The sequence below is a fragment of the Trichomycterus rosablanca genome, chromosome 16 (genome assembly GCF_030014385.1).
Source record: "Trichomycterus rosablanca isolate fTriRos1 chromosome 16, fTriRos1.hap1, whole genome shotgun sequence".
Classification (NCBI taxonomy): Eukaryota; Metazoa; Chordata; class Actinopteri; order Siluriformes; family Trichomycteridae; genus Trichomycterus; species Trichomycterus rosablanca.
Window position 1 is genome coordinate 13764563 of NC_086003.1, and position 27376 is coordinate 13791938.

Here is a 27376-nt window from a genome sequence, read left to right on the forward strand (position 1 = left end):
CTTAGGGGTGTACTCAATTTTGTTGCCGGTGGTTTAGACATTAATGGCTGTATATTGAGTTATTTTGAGGGAAGAATAAATTTACACTGTTATATAAGCTGCACACAGACTACTTTTCATTTTGTCAAAGTGTCATTTTGTCAGTGTTGTCCCATGAAAAGATATACTTAAATATCTGCAGAAATGTGAGGGGTGTACTCACTTTTGTGATACACTGTATATATACAGTGTATCACAAAAGTGAGTACACCCCTCACATTTCTGCAGATATTGAAGTATATATTTTCATGGGACAACACTGACAAAATGACAATTTGACACAATGAAAAGTAGTCTGTGTGCAGCTTAAATAACAGTGTAAATTTATTCTTCCCTCAAAATAACTCAATATACAGCCATTAATGTCTAAACCACCGGCAACAAAAGTGAGTACACCCCTAAGAGACTACACCCCTAAATGTCCAAATTGAGCACTGCTTGTCATTTTCCCTCCAAAATGTCATGTGATTTGTTAGTGTTACTAGGTCTCAGGTGTGCATAGGGAGCAGGTGTGTTCAATTTAGTAGTACAGCTCTCACACTCTCTCATACTGGTCACTGAAAGTTCCAACATGGCACCTCATGGCAAAGAACTCTCTGAGGATCTTAAAAGACGAATTGTTGCGCTACAAGAAGATTGCCAACACCCTGAAACTGAGCTGCAGCACAGTGGCCAAGATCATCCAGCGTTTTAAAAGAGCAGGGTCCACTCAGAACAGACCTCGCGTTGGTCGTCCAAAGAAGCTGAGTGCACGTGCTCAGCGTCACATCCAACTGCTGTCTTTGAAAGATAGGCGCAGGAGTGCTGTCAGCATTGCTGCAGAGATTGAAAAGGTGGGGGGTCAGCCTGTCAGTGCTCAGACCATACGCCGCACACTACATCAAATTGGTCTGCATGGCTGTCACCCCAGAAGGAAGCCTCTTCTGAAGTCTCTACACAAGAAAGCCCGCAAACAGTTTGCTGAAGACATGTCAACAAAGGACATGGATTACTGGAACTATGTCCTATGGTCTGATGAGACCAAGATTAATTTGTTTGGTTCAGAGGGTCTCAAGCATGTGTGGTGGCAATCAGGTAAGGAGTACAAAGATGAGTGTGTCATGCCTACAGTCAAGCATGGTGGTGGGAATGCCATGGTCTGGGGCTGCATGAGTGCAGCAGGTGTTGGGGAGTTACATTTCATTGAGGGACACATGAACTCCAATATGTACTGTGAAATACTGAAGCAGAGCATGATCCCCTCCCTCCAGAAACTGGGTCGCAGGGCAGTGTTCCAGCATGATAATGACCCCAAACACACCTCTAAGACGACCACTGCTTTATTGAAGAGGCTGAGGGTAAAGGTGATGGACTGGCCAAGCATGTCTCCAGACCTAAACCCAATAGAACATCTTTGGGGCATCCTCAAGCGGAAGGTGGAGGAGCGCAAAGTCTCGAATATCCGCCAGCTCCGTGATGTCGTCATGGAGGAGTGGAAAAGCATTCCAGTGGCAACCTGTGAAGCTCTGGTAAACTCCATGCCCAGGAGAGTTAAGGCAGTTCTGGGAAATAATGGTGGCCACACAAAATATTGACACTTCAAGAACTTTCACTAAGGGGTGTACTCACTTTTGTTGCCGGTGGTTTAGACATTAATGGCTGTATATTGAGTTATTTTGAGGGAAGAATAAATTTACACTGTTATATAAGCTGCACACAGACTACTTTTCATTGTGTCAAAGTGTCATTTTGTCAGTGTTGTCCCATGAAAAGATATACTTCAATATCTGCAGAAATGTGAGGGGTGTACTCACTTTTGTGATACACTGTATATATATATACATACACATATACTGTACACACACACATATATATATATATATATATATATATATATATATATATATATATATATATATATATATATACAGTATATATATACATACGTACATATATATATATACAGTGTATCACAAAAGTGAGTACACCCCTAACATTTCTTCAAATATTTCATTATATCTTTTCATGGGACAACACTATAGACATGAAACTTGGATATAACTTAGAGTAGTCAGTGTACAGCTTGTATAGCAGTGTAGATTTACTGTCTTCTGAAAATAACTCAACATACAGCCATTAATGTCTAAATAGCTGGCAACATAAGTGAGTACACCCCACAGTGAACATGTCCAAATTGTGCCCAAATGTGTCGTTGTCCCTCCCTGGTGTCATGTGTCAAGGTCCCAGGTGTAAATGGGGAGCAGGGCTGTTAAATTTGGTGTTTTGGGTACAATTCTCTCATACTGGCCACTGGATATTCAACATGGCACCTCATGGCAAAGAACTCTCTGAGGATGTGAGAAATAGAATTGTTGCTCTCCACAAAGATGGCCTGGGCTATAAGAAGATTGCTAACACCCTGAAACTGAGCTACAGCATGGTGGCCAAGGTCATACAGCGGTTTTCCAGGACAGGTTCCACTCGGAACAGGCTTCGCCAGGGTCGACCAAAGAGGTTGAGTCCACGTGTTCGGCGTCATATCCAGAGGTTGGCTTTAAAAAATAGACACATGAGTGCTGCCAGCATTGCTGCAGAGGTTGAAGACGTGGGAGGTCAGCCTGTCAGGGCTCAGACCATACGCCGCACACTGCATCAACTCGGTCTGCATGGTCGTCATCCCAGAAGGAAGCTGACGCACAAGAAAGCCAGCAAACAGTTTGCTGAAGACAAGCAGTCCAAGAACATGGATTACTGGAATGCCCTGTGGTCTGACGAGACCAAGATAAACTTGTTTGGCTCAGATGGTGTCCATTATGTGTGGCGGCGCCCTGGTGAGAAGTACCAAGACAACTGTATCTTGCCTACAGTCAAGCATGGTGGTGGTAGCATCATGGTCTTGGGCTGCATGAGTGTTGCTGGCACTGGGGAGCTGCAGTTCATTGAGGGAAACATTAATTCCAACATGTACTGTGACATTCTGAAACAGAGCATGATCCCCTCCCTTCGAAAACTGGGCCTCATGGCAGTTTTCCAACAGGATAACGACCCCAAACACAACCTCCAAGATGACAACTGCCTTGCTGAGGAAGCTGAAGGTAAAGGTAATGGACTAAACCCAATTGAGCACCTGTGGCGCATCCTCAAGTGGAAGGTGGAGGAGTTCAAGGTGTCTAACATCCACCAGCTCCGTGATGTTATCATGGAGGAGTGGAAGAGGATTCCAGTAGCAACCTGTGCAGCTCTGGTGAATTCCATGACCAGGAGGGTTAAGGCAGTGATAATAATGGTGGTCACACAAAATATTGACATTTTGGGCACAATTTGGACATGTTCACTGTGGGGTGTACTCACTTATGTTGCCAGCCATTTAGACATTAATGGCTGTGTGTTGAGTTATTTTCAGAAGACAGTAAATCTACACTGCTATACAAGTTGTACACTGACTACTCTAAGTTATATCCAAGTTTCATGTCTAGTGTCGTCCCATGAAAAGATATAATAAAATATTTGCAGAAATGTGAGGGGTGTACTCACTTTTGTGATACACTGTATATATATATAGATGTATATATATATATATGTATGTATATATATATATATATATATATATATATATATATATATATATATATATATATATATACACACATTTATATATTGACGCACGTCTCCTCCGACACGTTCGCAGTAGCTGGCTGCATCTTTTTACCTGCATGAGGCAAGTTCATATGCGGATCAGCTTTGTGTACGGAGAGCCACACCCTGATCACATTATTCCCCAACTCTGTGCAGACCCTATCAATCAGCCAAATCAGTCGTAATTCCATCAATTATGAGGTCCCAGCTCCGGCTTACCCACCCAGCCAAACGTTGTTCATATAGCCACCCACCCCAGCCGGATGGCAGAGCTGAGATTCTATACGGTGTTTTCGAAACCTCAGCTCTGGTGTGCTAGCGTATTTCACCGCTGCGCCACCTGAGCTGCCATTAACATTTAAACTTAACAGCATGGGCCGCCATATAACTATATAACAAACTCTACACCCTCTAAATCACACAAACACTCTAACCACTATACACGCAAAAAAAAAAGAAAATCAACCCCCTTACTTTGATGTTTAAAGACAACCATTTTTAATGTATTCAGCCATAATAATAGCCATAGTAGCCGTAACATGGCATTAAGAATTAAATAAACATACAAACAGCATGGGCCAAAATAGTGGGTGTGAGTGTGCAGGCTCTCACTTGCACTAAAGTAAATTAACTTTTATAATGTTGTCACTATACACTGAGTTCACAAATGAGAGCTCAAAAAGCTAACATTATGGTCTATGTAGACCACCACTGTTAATTGTACTGAAATAGTAAAAATAAGTGTATAAACATGGTAAACAAGCCTTGTCATCCTTTCTCAGACCAGAGCAGATGACCAGGGAGGTGTGGGACTTCATCTTCTTCAAATCAGCTCCATTTCCCAAAACGAACATCCCCAAGGAGCACCTACAGAGGCTGAGGAGAGAGTTTGAATTCTGGTATCCTGTAGATGCCCGTGTCTCTGGAAAAGATTTGGTGCCAAACCATCTCTCCTACTACCTCTACAACCATGTTGCCATGTGGCCTGAGGACAGGTATGCAATGCTTTACCCAATTTAAAACAGAAATATAAAATGTATGTGCTGTATAATCTTAGATTTTACAGACGTTTATTGTGCAAAGCATAGTCTTAAAATTGGAGACATCAGGTACAATACAAATAAGAGCAGAATTCATTCATTCATTATTTAAATAAAAACAACACAAAGGAAAAATTAAATGTTTTACCTTATTAACTTAATTGATTGAAATATTATGCAAACTTGCAATCCTAATTAGTATAAGGGCACGGTGGCTCAGTGGGTAGCACTGTCGCCTCACAGCAAGACGCTGCCCTAGCGAATCACGCCAGGTGCTGCATATACAGAATGACGATACACGATGCGTGTGTGCATGTGCGTCTGCCCTGCGATGGACTGGCGCCCCGTTTAGGGTGTTACTGTGTGCCTTGCACCCATTGAAAAGCTGGGATAGGCTCCAGCACCCCCCCCCCCCCCCCCCTCTGCGACCCTAATTGGATAAGCGGTTAAGAAAGTGAGTGAGTCCAAAGACATGCAAGTGAGGAATTGGGGACACTAAATTGTCCATGACTGCTAATGCCCAGTATGTCAATAATACAACATAAGTTCTGATTAGAATGATTATCTAACAAAGGTTTCTATTTTAGACATTCTGTTTAGTAGATGAAGTAATGAATTCAGTTTGACACACAGTCAGTCTGTAGGCTGCAGCAGCACCTCTTGCCTCCTTTCTTAATAAATACCCAAGATGCAGTAAGCTGTTGTGATGCATATAATTCTATGTTCTATATTCTACAAAGCATTTGTTTTATTCCTGCAGTGAGAAGTGGCCAAGAGCAGTTCGTGCCAATGGACATCTCCTGTTAAACTCTGAGAAGGTTGGTAGACCCCATACTCACAATCATTACTGAAGAACTCATGGGTCTGGATGTGTTAGATTAACTCCAGTGACTGAGTTACTTTACAGTACAGGAATTTATAATGAACTTACAAGCATAGGCAGATTTCGAATAACAAATGCTGTGCCCTAGCGCAGTGATCCCCAACCACCGGGCTGCAAACCGGTACCGGTCCGTGGGCTATTTATTACCGGGCCGCACAGAAAGAATAAATAATTAGAGATCACTAGAAAAGCAGTTTTCACTGCTTCGATTTCGGGTGTTTATGTCTTATTGTCACCCCTAGGTGGGAGCAGCATCGTTGCAGTCTGTGAGCAATATTATTAAATCCTTCCTTCCCAGCCGGTCCGTGAAATGATATCTTATATGAAAACCGGTCCGTGGTGCAAAAAAGGTTGGGAGACGCTGCCCTAGCGAATCACGGCAGGTGCTGCATATACAGAATGACGATACACAGTGTGACTTGGCACTTCAAATTTTTAACTGTGCAATTCTTATGAACTATTACTGTGCTTAGACAAAAATATCCCATAATTTCTTCCCTCATTTGCGCTCTGCTTGTTCTCCCCAGATGTCCAAATCCACCGGCAACTTCCTCACCTTGAGCCAAGCTATTGATAAGTTTTCCGCAGATGGTAAGTTCTCCGAAACACATCAGCCTCGACTTAACCGTTCCCAAAAATAGCCTCATTTTGTCTAAGCTCCGCTGGAAAGCTGACGAGTCTCGTTTGAGTTTGCCTTCCAAAGCCCGAGATCTTTTAAGTTTCATGTAAGCCGCAAAACAGGACGGCTGCTCGTTTTCGACGTTTGAAGGCTGCCGGAACGAAATAAGCTCATCCCCAGGGAGACTTGAAGTCGGTCCATCTGGAGGGAACTGCAGACGTCTGGCGAGTCCTCATTAGATGCTGTCTTATTTATGGAAAAATATGACTAATTGAGCTTGACATTATATTGTCAGCCTGCTGCTGGCACTGTTAAAAGTAAACACTTATAGTGAAGGAATCATTTCTAGTCTTTAAAATTCTAAATTATTTGTTTATTATAAATCATAAAACAACACGTATGTTAATACAGTGTGCTGCCGCATAATTGCAGTGGTAAAACAACAAATATACATTTTTACCACTATCCCACCCCTGTGTCTTATTACTTCCATGGTGGAGCCAGTAGGATTACCATAAATAACATATTTAATGTACAACCCCAAATCAGAAAAAGTTGGGACAGTATGGAAAATGCAAATAAAATAAAAATGCAGTGTTTATGTTTACATTTACTTTGACTTTTATTTGATTGCAGACAGTTTGAACCCAAGATATTTCATGTTTTGTCTGCTCAACTTCATTTCATTTGTTAATATACCTCCATTCCTGCATTTCAGGCCTGCAACACATTCCAAAAAAAGTTGGGACGGGGGCAATTTAGGGCTAGTAATGAGGTGAAAAAACTAAATAATGATGTGATTCCAAACAGGTGATTGCTCATCAAACACTCAGCCTTTCCTGGATGTTGCTAAGTACCAAACCATGATTACAAAGATGATCAGATGATCTCCAGTTTGTCAACAAATGTGTGAGAAAATGATTGAAATGTTTAAAAACAATGTACCTCAAAGAAAGATCGGAAGGGATTTGCATATTTCTCCCTCTACAGTGCATAAAATCATTAAACGATTCAAGGAATCAGGAGGAATTTCAGTGCATAAAGGTCAAGGGCGCAAGCTTAAGCTGAATGCCTGTGATCTTCGACCCCTCAGACGGCACTGCATCAAGAACCACCACTCAACAACAGCTGATATAACCACATCAACCTTTATCAAGCACTACAATACAGAGTTACATGCACAAATGCCACTTAAAACTTTACTGTTCAAACAAGAAGCCTTATATTAACCATGTCCAGAAGCGACATCGACTTCTCTGGGCTCGGAGGCATCTAGGATGGACCATCACACAGTGGAAACGTGTATTGTGATCAGATGAATCAGCAGTCCAGGTCGTCTTTGGAAAAAATGGACGCGCAGTGCTCCGGACTGTTGTACATCTTAAGACGTGTTTGCAGGAAGAATGGGACAAAATAAAAGCTGAAACACTAAATCACTTGGTATCCTCGGTGACAAAACGTCGTTTAAGTGTGGTGAAAAGGAATAGCAACATTACAAAGTGGTAAATGCTTTACTGTCCCAGCTTTTTTTGTAATGTGTTTCAGGCCTGAAATGCAGGAATGGATGTTTATTAATAAATGAAATGAAGTTGAGCAGACAAAACATAAAATATCTCAGGTTCATCCTGTCTGCAATCAAATAAAAGTCAAAGTAAATGTAAGAAACACTTTGTGTTTTATTATTTGCATTTTCCATGCTGTCCCAACTTTTTCTGATTTGGGGTTGTAAATACAAACATTTATAACCATAAATACCGACCTTTTTAAAACCCCATTAAATCAGATTTGAATGTATTTTTTTAAATGTATTTTCTTTCCTTTTACTCCCAATTTAGCGTAGCCAATTTGTCTTCCACTTTCTGAGGAGGATATATTTGCCTGACACATGCCCCTCCGACATGTGCACAGTCCACCCACCCCCTCTTATTCGCTCATACATTGGTGGATACCCACGTGAGGCTAATTTCGCACACGAAGAGTCACCCACTCATCTCCATGTTCCTCCACCTCTGTACAGGCGCCTAGGGCTACTAACCATGGTCCTTACACAGCGTCAAAGACCCCGCCACCTTTTTAGTTTGGTCTTTTCCCACCCAGCAGACTTTAGTGGCTAATTTTATCTACTGCTGCAGGCACTGCCAGTCGACCAGTAGCAGAGCTGAGATTTAAACTCGTATTGTAGTGGAATATCCCCGCTGCACCACCTGTGCACCCACTCCTTTTCTTTTTCTTTTTTTCTCCCAATCAAGTCGTATCCAATTACCTGATTGCATTACACTTCCTCTCTACTGATGCTGATCCCCACTTTTGATTGAGGTGAGCAAGACTGACACACACACCCTCCGACACGTGCAGTAGCCGACTGCATCTTTTCACTTTTCACCTGCACGAGGCGAGTTCCACGCCACGTATCATCACACTAATCTCAGAATAAAAATGTGTGAAAAACACTGACAATGTAAATTTGTTCGTTACATCACTTAATTACCATTATTTAAATGAATGCTAAGTAATAACAATGCAAGGTTTTTAAATCACTTAGGTTTTTGGCAAGTCTGTCCACTTCTGCAAGTTTTTAATACCAGGTCAAGTGCAGTAACTATGACCACCCCTATAGCTACCAAACAAAGCACAGATCTCTGACGAAGCAATTAATCAATTAATCAAGTAATTAACCACTGAATGTCTTCTCTCTATTTGTCAGGTATGCGTTTGGCCTTAGCTGATGCAGGAGACACAGTAGAAGATGCTAACTTTGTGGAGGCCATGGCCGACGCTGGAATTCTGCGCCTCTACACTTGGGTGGAATGGGTGAAGGAGATCATCGCCAACCAGAATAATTTAAGAACCGGGCCTGTTAACACATTTAATGACCGCGTGTTTGCCAGGTAAACATCATCTCAAACACACGCTGACAAAATAATCACCAAACTGCTTGCATGAGGTCGACCTTTATATACCACAATGACTGCTTTGCTGGCCTGAAGGTCATTTGGTGCTAAAGCTCTAATGCTGATTCATTTTCCCTTCACAGTGAAATGAATTTGGGCATCATTAAGACAGAGCAACACTATCAGAGGATGATGTACAAGGAGGCTCTAAAGTCCGGCTTCTTCGAGTTCCAAGTAAGTGACACAGCTGCCCATCTATAGAAAATCCATATGTACACTAACCCTAACCCGAGCTCTTTATTAGGTACATCTTTCTGGTACGAACCCACACCAACCATACAGATGGACTTTGTAGATATACACTGATCAGCCATAACATTAAAACCACCTCCTTGTTTCTACACTCACTGTCCATTTTATCAGCTCCACTTACCATATAGAAGCACTTTGTAGTTCTACAATTACTGACTGTAGTCCATCTGTTTCTCTGCATGCTTTGTTAGCCCCCTTTCATGCTGTTCTTTAATGGTCAGGACTCTCCCAGGACCACTACAGAGCAGGTATTATTTGGGTGGTGGATCATTCTCAGCACTGCAGTGACACTGACATGGTGGTGGTGTGTTAGTGTGTGTTGTGCTGGTATGAACGGATCAGACACAGCAGCACTGATGGAGTTTTTAAACACCTCACTGTCACTGCTGGACTGAGAATAGTCCACCAACCAAAAATAACCAGCCAACAGCGCCCCATGGGCAGCGTCCTGTGACCACTGATGAAGGTCTAGAAGATGACCAACTCAAACAGCAGCAATAGATGAGCGATCGTCTCTGACTTTACATCTACAAGGTGGACCAACTAGGTAGGAGTGTCTAATAGAGTGGACAGTGAGTGGACATGGTATTTAAGAACTCCAGCAGCGCTGCTGTGTCTGATCCACTCATACCAGCACAACACACACTAACACACCACCTCCATGTCATTGTCACTGCAGTGCTGAGAATGATCCACCACCTAAATAATACCTACTCTGTGGGGGTCCTGTGGGGGTCCTGACCATTGAAGAACAGGGTGAATGCAGTCTAAAAAAGTATGTAGAGAAATGGATGGACTACAGTCAGTAATTGTAGAACAACAAAGTGCTTCTATATGGTAAGTGGAGCTGATAAAAGTGCCCTTTTAAACTTTTTTTCAAGCGACCCACATTTTGTCCATGATTTCTTACGTGACACAATACATCTTACTGTCTCTATAAAAGATCTAACATAAAGCCTCCACAAGGTGGCGTTCACTTACAAGTTTATTTAATCATTATTATATTTCTCTGCAACCAATTGTTTTTGTATATTTCTCTGTGACCCTGGGTTTGAAAAGCCCGCCCTAGAACAGTTTATTTGTTCCTAATAAAATGGCCAGTAAGTTTAAGAAAAACGGTATTTAAAAATCCCACAATGCCATGTCATTTCAACATGTTATTGCAATGCTGAGAATTGTCCACCACCCAGACTTCATCTGGTCAGTGAAGGGCCTTTGGGGTCTCTTAAGTGACAGTTGGGGTACAACTGGGTGGCAAAGTGTACAGAACAACAGATGGGCTACAGTTGTGTATTCATGAAGTTCTGTATGAAAGACCTCTATGTAGGTGTAGCTTGTAAAATTAACAATGAATGTAGATATCAGAAAGTTGTACCTAATAAAGTGCTGAGTAAGTGTATACAGTGTATCACAAAAGTGAGTACACCCCTCACATTTCTGCAGATATTTAAGGATATCTTTTCATGGGACAACACTGACAAAATGACACTTTGACACAATGAAAAGTAGTCTGTGTGCAGCTTATATAACAGTGTAAATTTATTCTTCCCTCAAAATAACTCAATATACAGCCATTAATGTCTAAACCACCGGCAACAAAAGTGAGTACACCCCTTAGTGAAAGTTCCTGAAGTTTTTTTTGTGTGGCCACCATTATTTCCCAGAACTGCCTTAACTCCCCTGGGCATGGGGTTTATCAGAGCTTCACAGGTTGCCACTGGAATGCTTTTCCACTCCTCCATGACGACATCACGGAGCTGGCGGATATTCGAGACTTTGCGCTCCTCCACCTTCCGCTTGAGGATGCCCCAAAGATGTTCTATTGGGTTTAGGTCTGGAGACATGCTTGGCCAGTCCATCACCTTTACCCTCAGCCTCTTCAATAAAGCAGTGGTCGTCTTAGAGGTGTGTTTGGGGTCATTATCATGCTGGAACACTGCCCTGCGACCCAGTTTCCGGAGGTAGGGGATCATGCTCTGCTTCAGTATTTCACAGTACATATTGGAGTTCATGTGTCCCTCAATGAAATGTAACTCCCCAACACCTGCTGCACTCATGCAGCCCCAGACCATGGCATTCCCACCACCATGCTTGACTGTAGGCATGACACACTTATCTTTGTACTCCTCACCTGATTGCCGCCACACATGCTTGAGACCATCTGAACCAAACAAATTAATCTTGGTCTCATCAGACCATAGGATATGGTTCCAGTAATCCATGTCCTTTGTTGACATGTCTTCAGCAAACTGTTTGCGGGCTTTCTTGTGTAGAGACTTCAGAAGAGGCTTTCTTCTGGGGTGACAGCCATGCAGACCAATTTGATGTAGTGTGCTGCGTATGGTCTGAGCACTGACAGGCTGACCCCCCACCTTTTCAATCTCTGCAGCAATGCTGACAGCACTCCTGCGCTTATCTTTCAAAGACAGCAGTTGGATGTGACGCTGAGCACGTGCACTCAGCTTCTTTGGACGACCAACGCGAGGTCTGTTCTGAGTGGACCCTGCTCTTTTAAAACGCTGGATGATCTTGGCCACTGTGCTGCAGCTCAGTTTCAGGGTGTTGGCAATCTTCTTGTAGCCTTGGCCATCTTCATGTAGCGCAACAATTCGTCTTTTAAGATCCTCAGAGAGTTCTTTGCCATTAGGTGCCATGTTGGAACTTTCAGTGACCAGTATGAGAGAGTGTGAGAGCTGTACTACTAAATTGAACACACCTGCTCCCTATGCACACCTGAGACCTAGTAACACTAACAAATCACATGACATTTTGGAGGGAAAATGACGAGCAGTGCTCAATTTGGACATTTAGGGGTGTAGTCTCTTAGGGGTGTACTCACTTTTGTTGCCGGTGGTTTAGACATTAATAGCTGTATATTGAGTTATTTTGAGGAAAGAATAAATTTACACTGTTATATAAGCTGCACACAGACTACTTTTCATTGTGCCAAAGTGTCATTTTGTCAGTGTTGTCCCATGAAAAGATATACTTAAATATCTGCAGAAATGTGAGGGGTGTACTCACTTTTGTGATACACTGTACATGCTGGTGACTTTCACTGCCAAAGTAGATATTTTTTGCGCCGTGATTAAGTTGCTTTTAAGAATGCTGTATAGCCCTTTATTTAAATTTTTAACCCCAATTTCTTCACTTAGGCTGCCAAGGATAAGTACAGGGAGCTGGCCATCGAGGGCATGCATAGAGACTTAGTGTTCCAGTTTATCGAGAACCAGACCCTCTTGCTTACTCCCATCTGTCCTCATCTGTGTGAACACATATGGACCCTGCTGGGAAAAGTAAGCCACAATCTGTTATCTATTTCCAAGCAGAACTTGATACATGATTCTGATTTGTTTATCATATTATATTTATTAAACTACCTTGTTCCACTCTCTCAGAGTGAATCATTGATGAAGGCTAGCTGGCCAGCGGCTGGTCCAGTGGACGAGATTCTGATCCGGTCCTCCCAGTACCTAATGGAGACCGCCCATGACTTGCGCCTTCGCCTTAAAGCCTACTTGCAGCCTCCCAAAAACAAGGTATGATGTGTGTGGTGCCAGTGCGTCCATGTATATGACCATTACATTATGCAAAATAATTTTAAACACTGGCCCTATATTATAAAATATATAATAATATATAATATATAAAATATAATTTTATATAACATAGATAATCTACAGTATAATAATAAACAGTGATGTGTAAATGTAATTGCTCATATTTGAATGCTTTTAATTATGTAAAAACTAAACAACCTTTCTCCCAGTATAGTCATGTCCATTTTATCTGATCATTTTTCAATTGTACTATTTTAAATATAACCACATGGGTTGGGACTACTTCAGAAAACCATTGTCACATAACACAGTCCACCACTGCATTAAGAAAAGCAACCCGAAACTCTGTTATGCAAAGAGAAAACCAGACAACAATTCTTTACAAAATTGTTCATCTCATATGGGTATAAAGACATTTTAAATACATGCTATGGCCAGATGAGTCCATGCTTCAGCTTGTTTTGGGAAAACAGATGTTGAAAAGGACCACACAGTCTGTTATCAGCAAAAAAGTGAAAAGCCCACATCTATCATAGTTTGGATGTGCATCAGTTCCCTCAGCACAGGTGACGTGTGTGTGAAGGTAGCGTTGATGAGGCGTATATTGGGATCTTAGAGACATGCTACCATCAGGGTGGCTTATTTTCAGCAAGACAATGCCAGTCCTCATCAGAAGTGTGTGTGTGCTTGAGTGGCCTGCCTGCAGTCCAGATCAGTTTCCTATCGTAAATGTATGGTGCATCACAAATTAGACAACAGCGACCACAGACTAAGCAGCTGAAGTCTAGTATCAGGCAAAAATGGCTAAATATTATACCTGCAAAACCATAACAATTCATATCCTTGATTCCCAAATGAAAAGTATAATAAATACGAAAATTGATGTAACTGATCAGTGAAGACATTTGTGTTAATTCTTTTGAATCTTTGTTTAACTTACTGCGTCTTACAAAAATGTATTTAAATTTTTTGTTGGTCAGCCTAGTCCTTAATTCCAGTTTTATTTCCCCTCACAGAAAGGAGACAACAAACCTCCAGTCAAGCCCTCTCACTGCACAGTGTACGTGGCAAAGAATTACCCACCATGGCAGCACAGTGCTCTCTCCCTCCTAGGCAAACACTACAAGGTAAACCATTTTGTTATACCTTATTGTGATTATGTTGAATGAGCTTTATTTAAGTTAGTTGTGCTTTTCCTGAAAGCAAGATTTGGCTTTCTTTTATTTACATTTAATTTATTAAACACTGTAGTACAGTACATCTATAGTACATCTTGAATTTCCCCCATGGGGATCAATAAAGGAATCTTATCTTACATTTAGAAAGATGCTATTCAGTAAAATCTTAGACTTTTTATTAAATTGTTTATACATTAATATTATGTCATAATTGTATTAAGTTATTGTAAAAAAAAATCATTTAATCATTTAATCATAAAAAAATCATTTTCTAATAAAAAAATCTCAGACATGGATAAAAATGACACAAAAGCATCAAATCCACAACACAAAAGTGTGTACACTTAAAAAGTATCTAAGATTATATATATATATTAGGGCTGTCAAACGATTAAAAATTTTAATCGCGATTAATCTCAAAATTTCATATAGTTAATCGCGATTAATCGCATTAAAAAAAAATCTGTGTAAATGTTATAGAAAACAAGGATTTTTAAGTGAAATGTTACAATTAAAATGGTGAACACATTTTATGCTAAATGTACTTATGTTAAAAACTGCTGGGACAAGAGAAAACTGTAAGGGAGTTTTATTCACTCACATACTAGGCAGTAATACTATCCAGACCCTTGACTTCGTATATATGTCAGATTGTAGGTTAGAATTTCTCCATCAGCAAACATTGTAGATCAGCGGTGCTTTAGGTGGGATAAGGCATAGTTATTGTAACAGACTTTTCTGTGGTTGTATTGTGACAGTGGTTTGATGGACGTTTCTACACAAAGTGAGTGTGTTTTGACCCTTTGGGGCTTCCATAGTTCATGGAATAGCATGCTTGGCTAACGACTCTAGCTGTCCGCTATTCGGTACCGTAACAGAAAAAGTAATAAAAGTGTTCTGCTCCCGACAACTTGTGAATATACCGTGTATTTATTTCTTTATTAAGAAAGTGCATCACTACGTTACGCTGTCTTAATGAGAGATGCCGTGCACGGTCAAGTCTCAACATCAACTACGGATGACTCGCAGGGCCAAATAGAATTTGCGTTAACGGCACTATTTTCTTTAATCGCGTTAAATTGAGATCGCGTTAATGCGTTATTATCGCGTTAACTTCGACAGCCCTAATATACAGTGTATCACAAAAGTGAGTACACCCCTCACATTTCTGCAAATATTTTATTATATCTTTTCATGGGACAACACTATAGACATGAAACTTGGATATAACTTAGAGTAGTCAGTGTACAGCCTGTATAGCAGTGTAGATTTACTGTCTTCTGAAAATAACTCAACACACAGCCATTAATGTCTAAATGGCTGGCAACATAAGTGAGTACACCCCACAGTGAACATGTCCAAATTGTGCCCAAAGTGTCCATATTTTGTGTGACCACCATTATTATCCAGCACTGCCTTAACCCTCCTGGGCATGGAATTCACCAGAGCTGCACAGGTTGCTACTGGAATCCTCTTCCACTCCTCCATGATGACATCACGGAGCTGGTGGATGTTAGACACCTTGAACTCCTCCACCTTCCACTTGAGGATGCGCCACAGGTGCTCAATTGGGTTTAGTCCATCACATTTACCTTCAGCTTCCTCAGCAAGGCAGTTGTCATCTTGGAGGTTGTGTTTGGGGTCGTTATCCTGTTGGAAAACTGCCATGAGGCCCAGTTTTCGAAGGAAGGGGATCATGCTCTGTTTCAGAATGTCACAGTACATGTTGGAATTCATGTTTCCCTCAATGAACTGCAGCTCCCCAGTGCCAGCAACACTCATGCAGCCCAAGACCATGATGCTACCACCGCCATGCTTGACTGTAGGCAAGATACAGTTGTCTTGGTACTTCTCACCAGGGCGCCACCACACATGCTGGACACCATCTGAGCCAAACAAGTTCATCTTGGTCTCGTCAGACCACAGGGCATTCCAGTAATCCATGTTCTTGGACTGCTTGTCTTCAGCAAACTGTTTGCGGGCTTTCTTGTGCGTCAGCTTCCTTCTGGGATGACGACCATGCAGACCGAGTTGATGCAGTGTGCGGCGTATGGTCTGAGCACTGACAGGCTGACCTCCCACGTCTTCAACCTCTGCAGCAATGCTGGCAGCACTCATGTGTCTATTTTTTAAAGCCAGCCTCTGGATATGACACCGAACACGTGGACTCAACTTCTTTGGTCGACCCTGGTGAAGCCTGTTCCGAGTGGAACCTGTCCTGGAAAACCGCTGTATGACCTTGGCCACCATGCTGTAGCTCAGTTTCAGGGTGTTAGCAATCCTCTTATAGCCCAGGCCATCTTTGTGGAGAGCAACAATTCTATTTCTCACATCCTCAGAGAGTTCTTTGCCATGAGGTGCCATGTTGAATATCCAGTGGCCAGTATGAGAGAATTGTACCCAAAACACCAAATTTAACAGCCCTGCTCCCCATTTACACCTGGGACCTTGACACATGACACCAGGGAGGGACAACGACACATTTGGGCACAATTTGGACATGTTCACTGTGGGGTGTACTCACTTATGTTGCCAGCCATTTAGACATTAATGGCTGTGTGTTGAGTTATTTTCAGAAGACAGTAAATCTACACTGCTATACAAGCTGTACACTGACTACTCTAAGTTATATCCAAGTTTCATGTCTATAGTGTTGTCCCATGAAAAGATATAATGAAATATTTGCAGAAATGTGAGGGGTGTACTCACTTTTGTGATACACTGTATATATATATATATATATATATATATATATATATATATATATATATATATATATATATATATATATATATATATATATATATATATATTATAATGTAACTGGAATGTTAGCATCGTGATGATTCTAGTTAATTATTATACAAACACATTTTATTGACCCTTCATATTTGGCTTAAACAGTGGTACAGCTAATAGCTGACCCCTTAGCAAAATAAGTGTATTAATGATGAGCTCTTCATTATATTTTTATAGAGGTTGTGGTGACATTGTATCCAACCAGCTTGAAAAAAAATCCAAACCACCAAATAATTTCAAACAAAATGAATAGAATTTCTAGAAAAGGTTTAGAATGTCTAGAAAACAACCTGTTCCCCAAATCTGTAATTATAGTTATGTTAAAAGCAATCAACAGCTCAGGTGCTTAAATGCTCATTAATTGCCAAAATCAGTGCCACAGTAACATAAGCCATTTTTCCATATGCAAGTTCCAAGCAGAAACGTCTAGTTATTTTTCCATTTAAAACAGATATACTGAAGTGTGTATGACTTTATCTCTGTGTTTTCTAGAGCAACAATGGAACTCTTCCTGACAACAAGGTAATCGCTATGGAGCTGGGCAACATGCCAGAGCTGAAGAAGTACATGAAGCGGGTCATGCCATTTGTAGCCATGATCAAGGTATGAACCATCTGTCATGTTCACCTGGAGGTTTAAGATTTCATGAATGAATGTATTTTTGGCCAAATTTTCTGTTTTGAAATGTAGCTTTTTCACTGCTTGAATGACCGTATTATAAACGAAATATTTAAATGTAAGAATAATTTCTAGGAACTAGAGTTATCAAGAACAAAAGAGGCTTCAGTTCTTGCATGATTTAAGTGTCTCAACCTGTCTAAGGCTAGGAACATATTCAAGGTGAATACCTAAATGCAAACATTACGGATGCAATTTGGTTTGTGTGGGATCAGCCATTAAAACCACCTCCTGGTTTCCACACTCACTGTCCATTTTATCAGCTCCACTTACCACATAGATGCACTTTGTAGTTCTACAGTTACTAAATGTAATCCATCTGTTTCTCTACATTCCTTTTAGCCTGCTTTCACCCTGTTCTTCAATGCTCAGGACCCCCACAGAGCAGGTATTAATTAGGTGGTGGATGGTCTCAGCACTGCAGTTACAATGACATGGTGGTGGTGTGTTAGTGTGTGTTGTGCTGGTATGAGTGGACCAGACACAGCAGCGCTGCTGGAGTTTTTAAATACCGTGTCCATCACTGTCCACTCTATTCGACACTCCTATCTAGTTGGTCCACCTTGCAGATGTAAAGTCAGACACGATCGCTCATCTATTGCTGCTGCATAGACCTTCATCAGTGGTCACATGACGCTGCCCATGGGGCGCTGTTGGCTGGATATTTTTGGTTGGTGGACTATTCTCAGTCCAGCAGTGACAGTGAGGTGTTTAAAAACTCCATCAGTGCTGCTGTATCTGATCCACTCATACCAGCACAACACACACTAACACACCACCACCATGTCAGTGTCACTGCAGTGCTGAGAATGATCAACCACCCAAATAATACCTGCTCTGTGGTGGTCCTGTGGGGGTCCTGACCGTTGAAGAACAGCATAAAAGGGGGCTAAAAAAGCATGCAGAGAAACAGATGGACTACAGTCAGTAATTGTAAAACTACAAAGTGCTTCTATATGGTAAGTGGAGCTGATAAAATGAACAGTGAGTGTAGAAACAAGGAGGTGATTTTAATGTTATGGCTGATAGTGGCAGTGTACGTAACATATGTAAAGGTTTGACTGACCCTGCCACAGGCCAGCATTTCTGATAAACTGAGAAACTTAAATTGCAAGTCTGTTAGAGAGAACGTTGTGTTTTTACTTACCTCCCTGATGCCCAGTTTGGTCAAATGACCAACTCTGAAAAGGTTTCAGGTTGTACCAAGCCTCTTTTATTTCAAAATTAAGGTCACTGTGATCCTGGGAACACTTAAATCCTTAATAATGTTTTATAGCTTTGCCCCAATCTCTGCCCTGGCACAATTTAATCATAAATCAGTTCATTGGACTTCATGGCTTGTTTTTGTTCAGATAATGCTGTGTATAGTGTGAGTTGGTGTGTTCTCTTTCCAGTGGAAAACACATAACATTGACAGTTACATATACTTAAGTTCATGTACATATATACTGCACACGTGGATACTTTTATTTTTTTCTATGTGCATGTTGTGCACTGAATGTTATAGAATGTTGTTATTATACATCGACCAGCCATAACATTAAAACCACCTCCTTGTTTCTACACTCACTGTCCATTTTATCAGCTCCACTTACCACCGTCCCCCTGTGTAGGACATTTTATTTTGAGTTTTGTTTTGATACATTTGATGTGTTGGCTGGGTTGCGATAAAAAGCATGGACAAAATGTGGGTTGCTTAAAAAAAAAGTTGGTTTAGTATATGCTTTTGCTTTTTAAGAGATTAACAATTTTGTATAATACAACTAATGCAGGGGTGTCAAATTCATTTTCACAGAGGGCCAGATCTGCATTATGGTGGCCCTCAAAGGGCCGATTGTAACGTATCCTGCTGTGATTGCAGTCTGAAGTCTTGGACAATTTGTTGTTTTTCTTGGAGGCTAAATTCTGTGTTTGGTATCAAAATGCCAAATTTATACTGTATATTTATACTGTACAGTATATCTACATTTATATTGTACTCCTTTACCACAGACACGGCCTCGTAACACAAGAGATGTACCGGTTTTATTTCTTGAAGCACAAACTTGTATTCACTTTCCCATCTTTCATTAAATTGCCTCCTTCTACTTCAATTTTCTCCTCTTGTACATGTTGGGATTATTTGTAAATATTTCTCAACATCACTTGTTGGAATACCGCCTGATGTGGAAACACTGCCATCTAGCGTGGGATGCGGTCCCTTCGGCATGTCACAAAATCGGCATGTATTGTGGGAGATGCAGTTTATGTACAATTGTACAGTGTATTTTAAGACAATCGTATGTATTTTAAGCTCTCGCAGACCACATTAAATGACGTGGTGGGCCGGATTTGGCCTGCAGGCCTTGAGTTTGACACATGTAAACTAATCTGATTGATGGCTGAGAGCCTAACTCAGGGGCCCAACATTGGGAAGTTGCCGGTGGTGGAGTTTGAACAAGCAACCATCTGATCACTAGTCTAGTGGGACAGTGGTTGCCTAGTGGGTAAAACTTTGGGCTATCAGCTGAAAGGTTGAGAGTTCGAATCCCAGCTCTGCCATGCAGCCACTGTTGGGCCCCTGAGCAAGGCCCTTAACCCTCTCTGCTCCAGGAGCGCCGTACAATATATACAGGTCCTTCTCAAAAAATTAGCATATTGTGATAAAGTTCATTATTTTCCATAATGTAATGATAAAAATTAAACTTTCATATATTTTAGATTCATTGCACACCAACTGAAATATTTCAGGTCTTTTATTGTTTTAATACTGATGATTTTGGCATACAGCTCATGAAAACCCAAAATTCCTATCTCAAAAAATTAGCATATCATGAAAAGGTTCTCTAAACGAGCTATTAACCTAATCATCTGAATCAACGAATTAACTCTAAACACCTGCAAAAGATTCCTGAGGCTTTTAAAAACAACCAGCCTGGTTCATTACTCAAAACTGCAATCATGGGTAAGACTGCCGACCTGACTGCTGTCCAGAAAGCCATCATTGACACCCTCAAGCAAGAGGGTAAGACACAGAAAGAAATTTCTGAACGAACAGGCTGTTCCCAGAGTGCTGTATCAAGGCACCTCAGTGGGAAGTCTGTGGGAAGGAAAAAGTGTGGCAGAAAACGCTGCACAACGAGAAGAGGTGACCGGACCCTGAGGAAGATTGTGGAGAAGGGCCGATTCCAGACCTTGGGGGACCTGCGGAAGCAGTGGACTGAGTCTGGAGTAGAAACATCCAGAGCCACCGTGCACAGGCGTGTGCAGGAAATGGACTACAGGTGCCGCATTCCCCAGGTCAAGCCACTTTTGAACCAGAAACAGCGGCAGAAGCGCCTGACCTGGGCTACAGAGAAGCAGCACTGGACTGTTGCTCAGTGGTCCAAAGTACTGTTTTCGGAAATCAAGGTGCCAGAGTCTGGAGGAAGACTGGGGAGAAGGAAATGCCAAAATGCCTGAAGTCCAGTGTCAAGTACCCACAGTCAGTGATGGTCTGGGGTGCCATGTCAGCTGCTGGTGTTGGTCCACTGTGTTTTATCAAGGGCAGGGTCAATGCAGCTAGCTATCAGGAGATTTTGGAGCACTTCATGCTTCCATCTGCTGAAAAGCTTTATGGAGATGAAGATTTCATTTTTCAGCACGACCTGGCACCTGCTCACAGTGCCAAAACCACTGGTGAATGGTTTACTGACCATGGTATTACTGTGCTCAATTGGCCTGCCAACTCTCCTGACCTGAACCCCATAGAGAATCTGTGGGATATTGTGAAGAGAAAGTTGAGAGACACAAGACCCAACACTCTGGATGAGCTTAAGGCCGCTATCGAAGCATCCTGGGCCTCCATAACACCTCAGCAGTGCCACAGGCTGATTGCCTCCATGCCACGCCGCATTGAAGCAGTCATTTCTGCAAAAGGATTCCCGACCAAGTATTGAGTGCATAACTGAACATAATTATTTGAAGGTTGACTTTTTTTGTATTAAAAACACTTTTCTTCTATTGGTCGGATGAAATATGCTAATTTTTTGAGATAGGAATTTTGGGTTTTCATGAGCTGTATGCCAAAATCATCAGTATTAAAACAATAAAAGACCTGAAATATTTCAGTTGGTGTGCAATGAATCTAAAATATATGAAAGTTTAATTTTTATCATTACATTATGGAAAATAATGAACTTTATCACAATATGCTAATTTTTTGAGAAGGACCTGTACATATGTATGTATATATGACAAATAAAGGCATTCTATTCTAGTACCTTAACCACAAAGCTACCACTGACCTTGTAGTTCATTGCTTATTGTTCTGTGCAACTGTTGTTCCTCTTGCTTTTAGGTGGTCCTGCAGTTTAACTCGCTTAAACCTAAGTTGTATTTGTATTTCAATCTGGCCACTCTTGTAACTAGAGGTCACCACAGCATATCACTTGCGTCTGCATACATTATTTAGAAAGTTTTTAATGCCAGATACCTTTCCTAACACAATCAGGCTTGGGACCAGCACTTAGAGTGCACTGACAAGTGTGCTCTGCTAGTTTGGCCACCCCCCAACTTAGACGTAGCAAATCCTGCTTTTGTAGATGCCCGACTGACCGATAGTACAGCAGTCTTGGGCGAGTGTCTTCTATTGCTGCACCACCCGAGCACTCAGTTGTTAAAATAATGATACCTTAATTGACTTTGGCAAGGTTACCCACCTTTACATGTTACATATGCCACATTCGTCTACAATTCAAGTAAATAAATTACTGATTCTCAAGAAGATAACACACTTTGTTTTCTATAAGTACAAATAAAAAAATGAACACTGTTTTACTGTTGGGAAACTCATCGTGCTATTTTTGTGCTATTTTGTGTGCATCAGGACAATCTGGAGAAGAAGGGACCGAGGGTGCTGGAGCTGGAGTTGGAGTTTGATGAGCGAGCAGTTTTGCTGGAGAACATTGTTTATCTGACCAACTGTCTCGAGGTAGGTGGCGGAACTGCTGTATGTACAATGTGATGAATTACTCTGTAATCCTAAACCCTGAAAGTCGCTACACACTTAGGCTATAAAATTGAGTCGCTGTTACTGTCAAAACTTTTCATATAAGTTCATAAAATTTTTATAATAAGACCCATTCAATGGGTGTTATGATATAGCATGAAATAAATCAAGAAAAGTATGATTATGGTGAATTTGTTACTACTGACAGTTGTGAAATTCATTTAAAACAACAGTTCTTTTGCAGTTTCCATGATTACAAAAACTTATCACAGCCCTTATCATGTACAGTATATGCAATAATAATCAAAATTGCAATCGGCTACCTTGTTTATGTTCGTTTTACCTTGCTATGTTTTAATGAGGGTAAAATTAAACAATGTGAGTTTTCTTTTATTAATTCTATTTTATTGTAAGGAATTTATACTTCTACAGGGGTACCTTGAAACTCAACGTCAATTAGTTCTGGGAGTGGCGTTGAGTTTAAAAGGCGTTGGGTTTCAAGGTATTTTTTCCCATAAGGATGTATGGGAAACCTGTTAATGCTTTCTGTGGTCCCATGGAACTGCATATATTTTATGTATTGTAAAATAATGGAGTTGTTTTTTGACACTTATACACTATAAATAACACAAATATAATATAAAAACACTGAGGTAAGGCCGCTCAGGTGGCGCAGCGGTAAATAGTACGCTAGCGCACCAGAGTTGGGGTTTCGAATACATGGGTCTTTCCGACTGGGCTGGGCGGCTGCATGAACAACGATTGGCTGTTGTTCATAGGGGTAAAAATTCGGATCATAGGTCCTCATAACTGGTGCAACTGCGACCCCTGCTGGCTGACTGATGGCGCCTGCACAGGGCTGAGGAATAATGCTGATGGGGGCGTGGCCCTCCGTACACAGTGCCCGTCAGTGTATGAACTTGACCCGTGCAGGTGAAAAATGCAGTCTGTACTGACTGTACGTGCCAGAGGGGGCGTATATCAGTTGAGAGGCGTCCTCAGTCAGGTGTGAAGGGTCAAATCAGCCTAGATGACTCAATCACGGTAATTGGACATGACTAGATTTGGGGGGGGGGGGGGGGGGGGGGGGGGGGGGGGGGGATTTGGGGGAAAAAAGTGGGAAAAATAGAAAAAAAAAAAAAATACAATTGAAAAACAGTAAAAAGAAAAAGGTTTATATAAAAATACAATAAAAACTGCACTTTACTTTTACTTCTTTATTGTTTCCTTATGCTTCTTAATCATGGAGATGCTTTATCTTGGAATACCGTATTCAGTTCAGTAAAGGCACATTCGCATGAGAAGCGGCACATTAGCTTTCGCGCTGCTTTTTAATTATATTCGTTTTAGACTCTCTCGTAAGATAAGCTGATTCTTACCATTTCTCAGAACCCGAGCTATAACACAAGTTTAAAAGTGAAACAGGAGAAAAATCCAGCTAAACACAGATACATGTGGAGCTTTCAGTGTGAATTTGACGGTTATTCCACACAAATGCAGATTTGTCTCATATGCACACTTTGATGCCATTTTACTGCACTGAGCAGCCAAGCACTAAACAAAGCGGCTGGTTGTTAATTTAAAATTAAATAAATATTTTTCTGTGAAAGAAACTGAACACTTTGAGTTTAGGGGACGTTGAGTTACAGGGTACCACTGTATTATACTTATATATTATACTTGTATACTATATTATTTAAGTGTCTAACTTGACCTCTGCTTCATGCACGGCATACATACTGACCAATGGGTACTGTATCCCTAAGGCCATCAGACTCTTCATCAGGTGTGCCTTGACCATTCAGTAGGATGTCTTGTTGTATTGGGAAGCAAGTAAATCCACTAGCTCCCCCTCAGACCCATCAATTATGTTTGTAAAGCGCCCAACATGCTGTGATCTCTTCCCATCTCACATCTATGGAATGTCTTTTCTAAGTAGTTGTATTTAAACAGTGCTGAAAGGGACGTTTAAAAACCCACCCTTGTGTAGCAAACGATGTCTTGATGTTTAAGAAATCAGCTTACCATTTGATTCAGTTCTTTTAAAGCACTAATGTAATTGAATTCTTTGTATTTATCGTTCTCTTCTTCACATTTGTATGATGCAATATTTTTTCTTTTTTTTTCTGACAGTGCAGTTGCTCTTATGTGTTATGTCTTATGTCTCTTTCTCTCTCAGATTGCATACATCGACTCATCTTTGTTTGTCGTGTTATATTTTTGGTCGGCTTAAATCATCTGTTCTGCATTTTGCTATTCTCTCGTTTTCTCTGTAGCTGGATCAGATAGACATTCTGTTTGCCTCCGAGGCAGACGACAAAGTGAAAGAGGACTGTTGCCCAGGGAAACCGTACAGTGTGTTCAGATCAGAGGTAATGCTTGGAGCTACAGTTGAACAATCGACAGATCAAGTACCATACATAAAATCCTACTGAACAGTTATATTTTTTGTCTGTTCTACCATTCTTCACTAGCAAATAAAATATACCCACCAGCCACTTTATTAGATTTACCTATCTATTACGCACTTTTATTAGCCATGTTCATAAAAAAAACATAGCCTAAGAGTTAACCATAGCCCTAACCCTGACCAAATATTATAGTGAGTGGTGTTTGGCATCTTAGAAATGTCACAAATAAAACATATAGCAACAGATTATGACCAAAACAATGGTAATGTCTATAAAGTTAATGAAGATTTAAGAATCATTTAAGCTACAAGCCCTTGTTCTCTTTTTCCTTCTCTATAGCCTGGAGTGTCAGTAACCGCAGTAAATCCTCAACCATTCAACGGCCTCTTTTCCACTCGAGTCGACATCCGGCAGGGAGACTCCAAAGACAGCATCATCCGCAGACTGTCCAAAGTCAACCGAGGCATTAAGGGTAAGCCTGCATGAAGTAAATTAAAACCAACACCTAAGAACTCCTGACCAGGCACATGGCTGCAATTGTCTTATGGCCAAAAGTAGCCTGACCATGAGCTTGTTTGGGATCCCATTCCAAAACAAAGTATTTAAAGTATTCTGACCAGCCATGGCAACTAGTAACTTAATTTTCATCCATTGAAGATATGTTCACAAAGGGTACACTAGCCAATTTGAACCCAAGATGAACCCTATGTGGTGCTAGCAACCGATCAAGCGTCTATACAGACATGATTGTCTCTGTCTGTTGGAGGGAATGGCTGAACAGCCAAGTCATTTAAAGGTGCACTTGTCAGTCCAGATAAACATTAGGAGTGTTGTGTCTGAAAGAGCATCTAGCTAAAAATCAACGTGCCAAATTAGGAACATGCAGAACAGAATGACCCTCTGTGGCAACCCCTAAATATACGGGAGCAGCTAAAAAAAATACATTGAAAATACATTGAAGCAACATGAACTGCACAAATGCAGCAAATATTTTCACATCGTGTCTTAGAAGTGTCTGGAGAAGCCTATTTTTTCATCACCAGAAAGCAGGAGTCACTGTTGCATCTGCCCCTCTCTCAGACATGGCCAGTCATGCGAGTCATTGAAAACTTGAACCTTGCTGGTGGTGGTGTGCTAGTGCAGCGGTCCCCAACCTTTTTTGCACCACGGACCGGTTTTATATAAGATATAATTTCACAAACCGACAGGGATGGGAGGATTTAACAATACTAGTCACAAATGATTGGGGAGGATTTAACAATACTAGTCACAAATGATTGAAAATGAGCTTTGTTTTCACTGCAACGAGACTCTGCTCCCACCTAGGGGTGATACAAGACAATAACACCAGAAATATTTTGAAAATGGAAGCAGTAAAAGCTTTTCTAGCAGTCTCTGATTATTTATTCTTTCTGTGCGGCCCGGTAATAAATGACCCGGGTGGTTGGAGACCACTGCACTAGTGTATGCGGCTAACACTTTTGGAGCAATTGCACAATGATGAGGTGCAAAGTAACACGGTTTCTCATTAAATGTAATGTTTTATTCCTCAGAAAGCAGATATTTTCTCACAACAGTCAAACAAGCATGCTTAAAATGAATTAATAGAAATAAATACTGACTGCAATCACAGTACACTTTCATCAAAGTGCTTCTTAACATGCGTCCTGCCCAAGCATTAGGCACTGTACCCCAGAATCTCTGTCCAAAATAATAATATTTTGTTAAAAATAGTTATCTGCTGAGGTGTTGAGGATTTCAGCCAGGTCTTGTGGTAACTTCAGGGAAGAACTGAGGTGAAAGCTGTGCTATTCCAAACCTAATTACTTGACCAGAACCTTAATAGCGAGCCTGCGTCAAATCAAAATATTGTGTCTATTAGGAAGCTTTGATGTCTAAACGAAGTTTCTTATTACAGAACTCTTTTCTCGTTCAGACTTATCCAAAGTGAAGCTGATGCGCTTTGAGGACCCGGTTCTTGGCCCCCGCAGAGTCCCTGTTCTGGGTAAAGAAGAACAGGGAAAACTGCCCATCTCAGACAAGTGTGTGTTTCACATCAACCTGGAGGAAAAGAAGGTCCATGTAAGCAACAACGGCATCAAGGTGGACATCGGAGACACTCTCGTTTACCTGGTCCAATAAAATCTGAGACAGTTCATGAGATAAAACATACATTTTTTAAAAACATGGTAACAGATGTTGTAGTATTGGCTAGCATTGAGTCATGAAGTGCAGTGCTAATGCTGAACAGTTGAGCAATAAAACCATTCTTAAAAGTTTAGATTAAGGGTCAGTAATTTTCAGAACAGGATTTGATGTATTCATGTTTAACTGTGAATGTTCATGTCATTCAGAATATTTTATTAAATCTGCTTCAGTGTG

General features: G+C 41.0%; 1 protein-coding gene across 2 annotated transcripts in view; it reads left to right on the forward strand.

Annotated features, from left to right (window-relative positions):
- Positions 1 to 27376, forward strand: part of LOC134330630 (leucine--tRNA ligase, cytoplasmic-like) — a 53861-nt gene extending 26485 nt beyond the window's left edge. Inside the window, exons 20-32 of one of the 2 annotated variants that reach the window (XM_063011830.1) lie at positions 4437 to 4649; positions 5455 to 5512; positions 6105 to 6168; positions 8901 to 9084; positions 9231 to 9321; positions 12555 to 12695; positions 12798 to 12938; positions 13976 to 14086; positions 17429 to 17539; positions 22461 to 22565; positions 24860 to 24955; positions 25334 to 25466; positions 26913 to 27376. In XM_063011830.1, coding sequence (XP_062867900.1) covers positions 4437 to 4649; positions 5455 to 5512; positions 6105 to 6168; positions 8901 to 9084; positions 9231 to 9321; positions 12555 to 12695; positions 12798 to 12938; positions 13976 to 14086; positions 17429 to 17539; positions 22461 to 22565; positions 24860 to 24955; positions 25334 to 25466; positions 26913 to 27136 — 1672 coding nt within the window. In that variant the 3' untranslated portion in view covers positions 27137 to 27376. The remainder of the gene's footprint in view (positions 1 to 4436; positions 4650 to 5454; positions 5513 to 6104; positions 6169 to 8900; positions 9085 to 9230; positions 9322 to 12554; positions 12696 to 12797; positions 12939 to 13975; positions 14087 to 17428; positions 17540 to 22460; positions 22566 to 24859; positions 24956 to 25333; positions 25467 to 26912) is intronic. The other variant, XM_063011831.1, reaches the window with a different exon arrangement.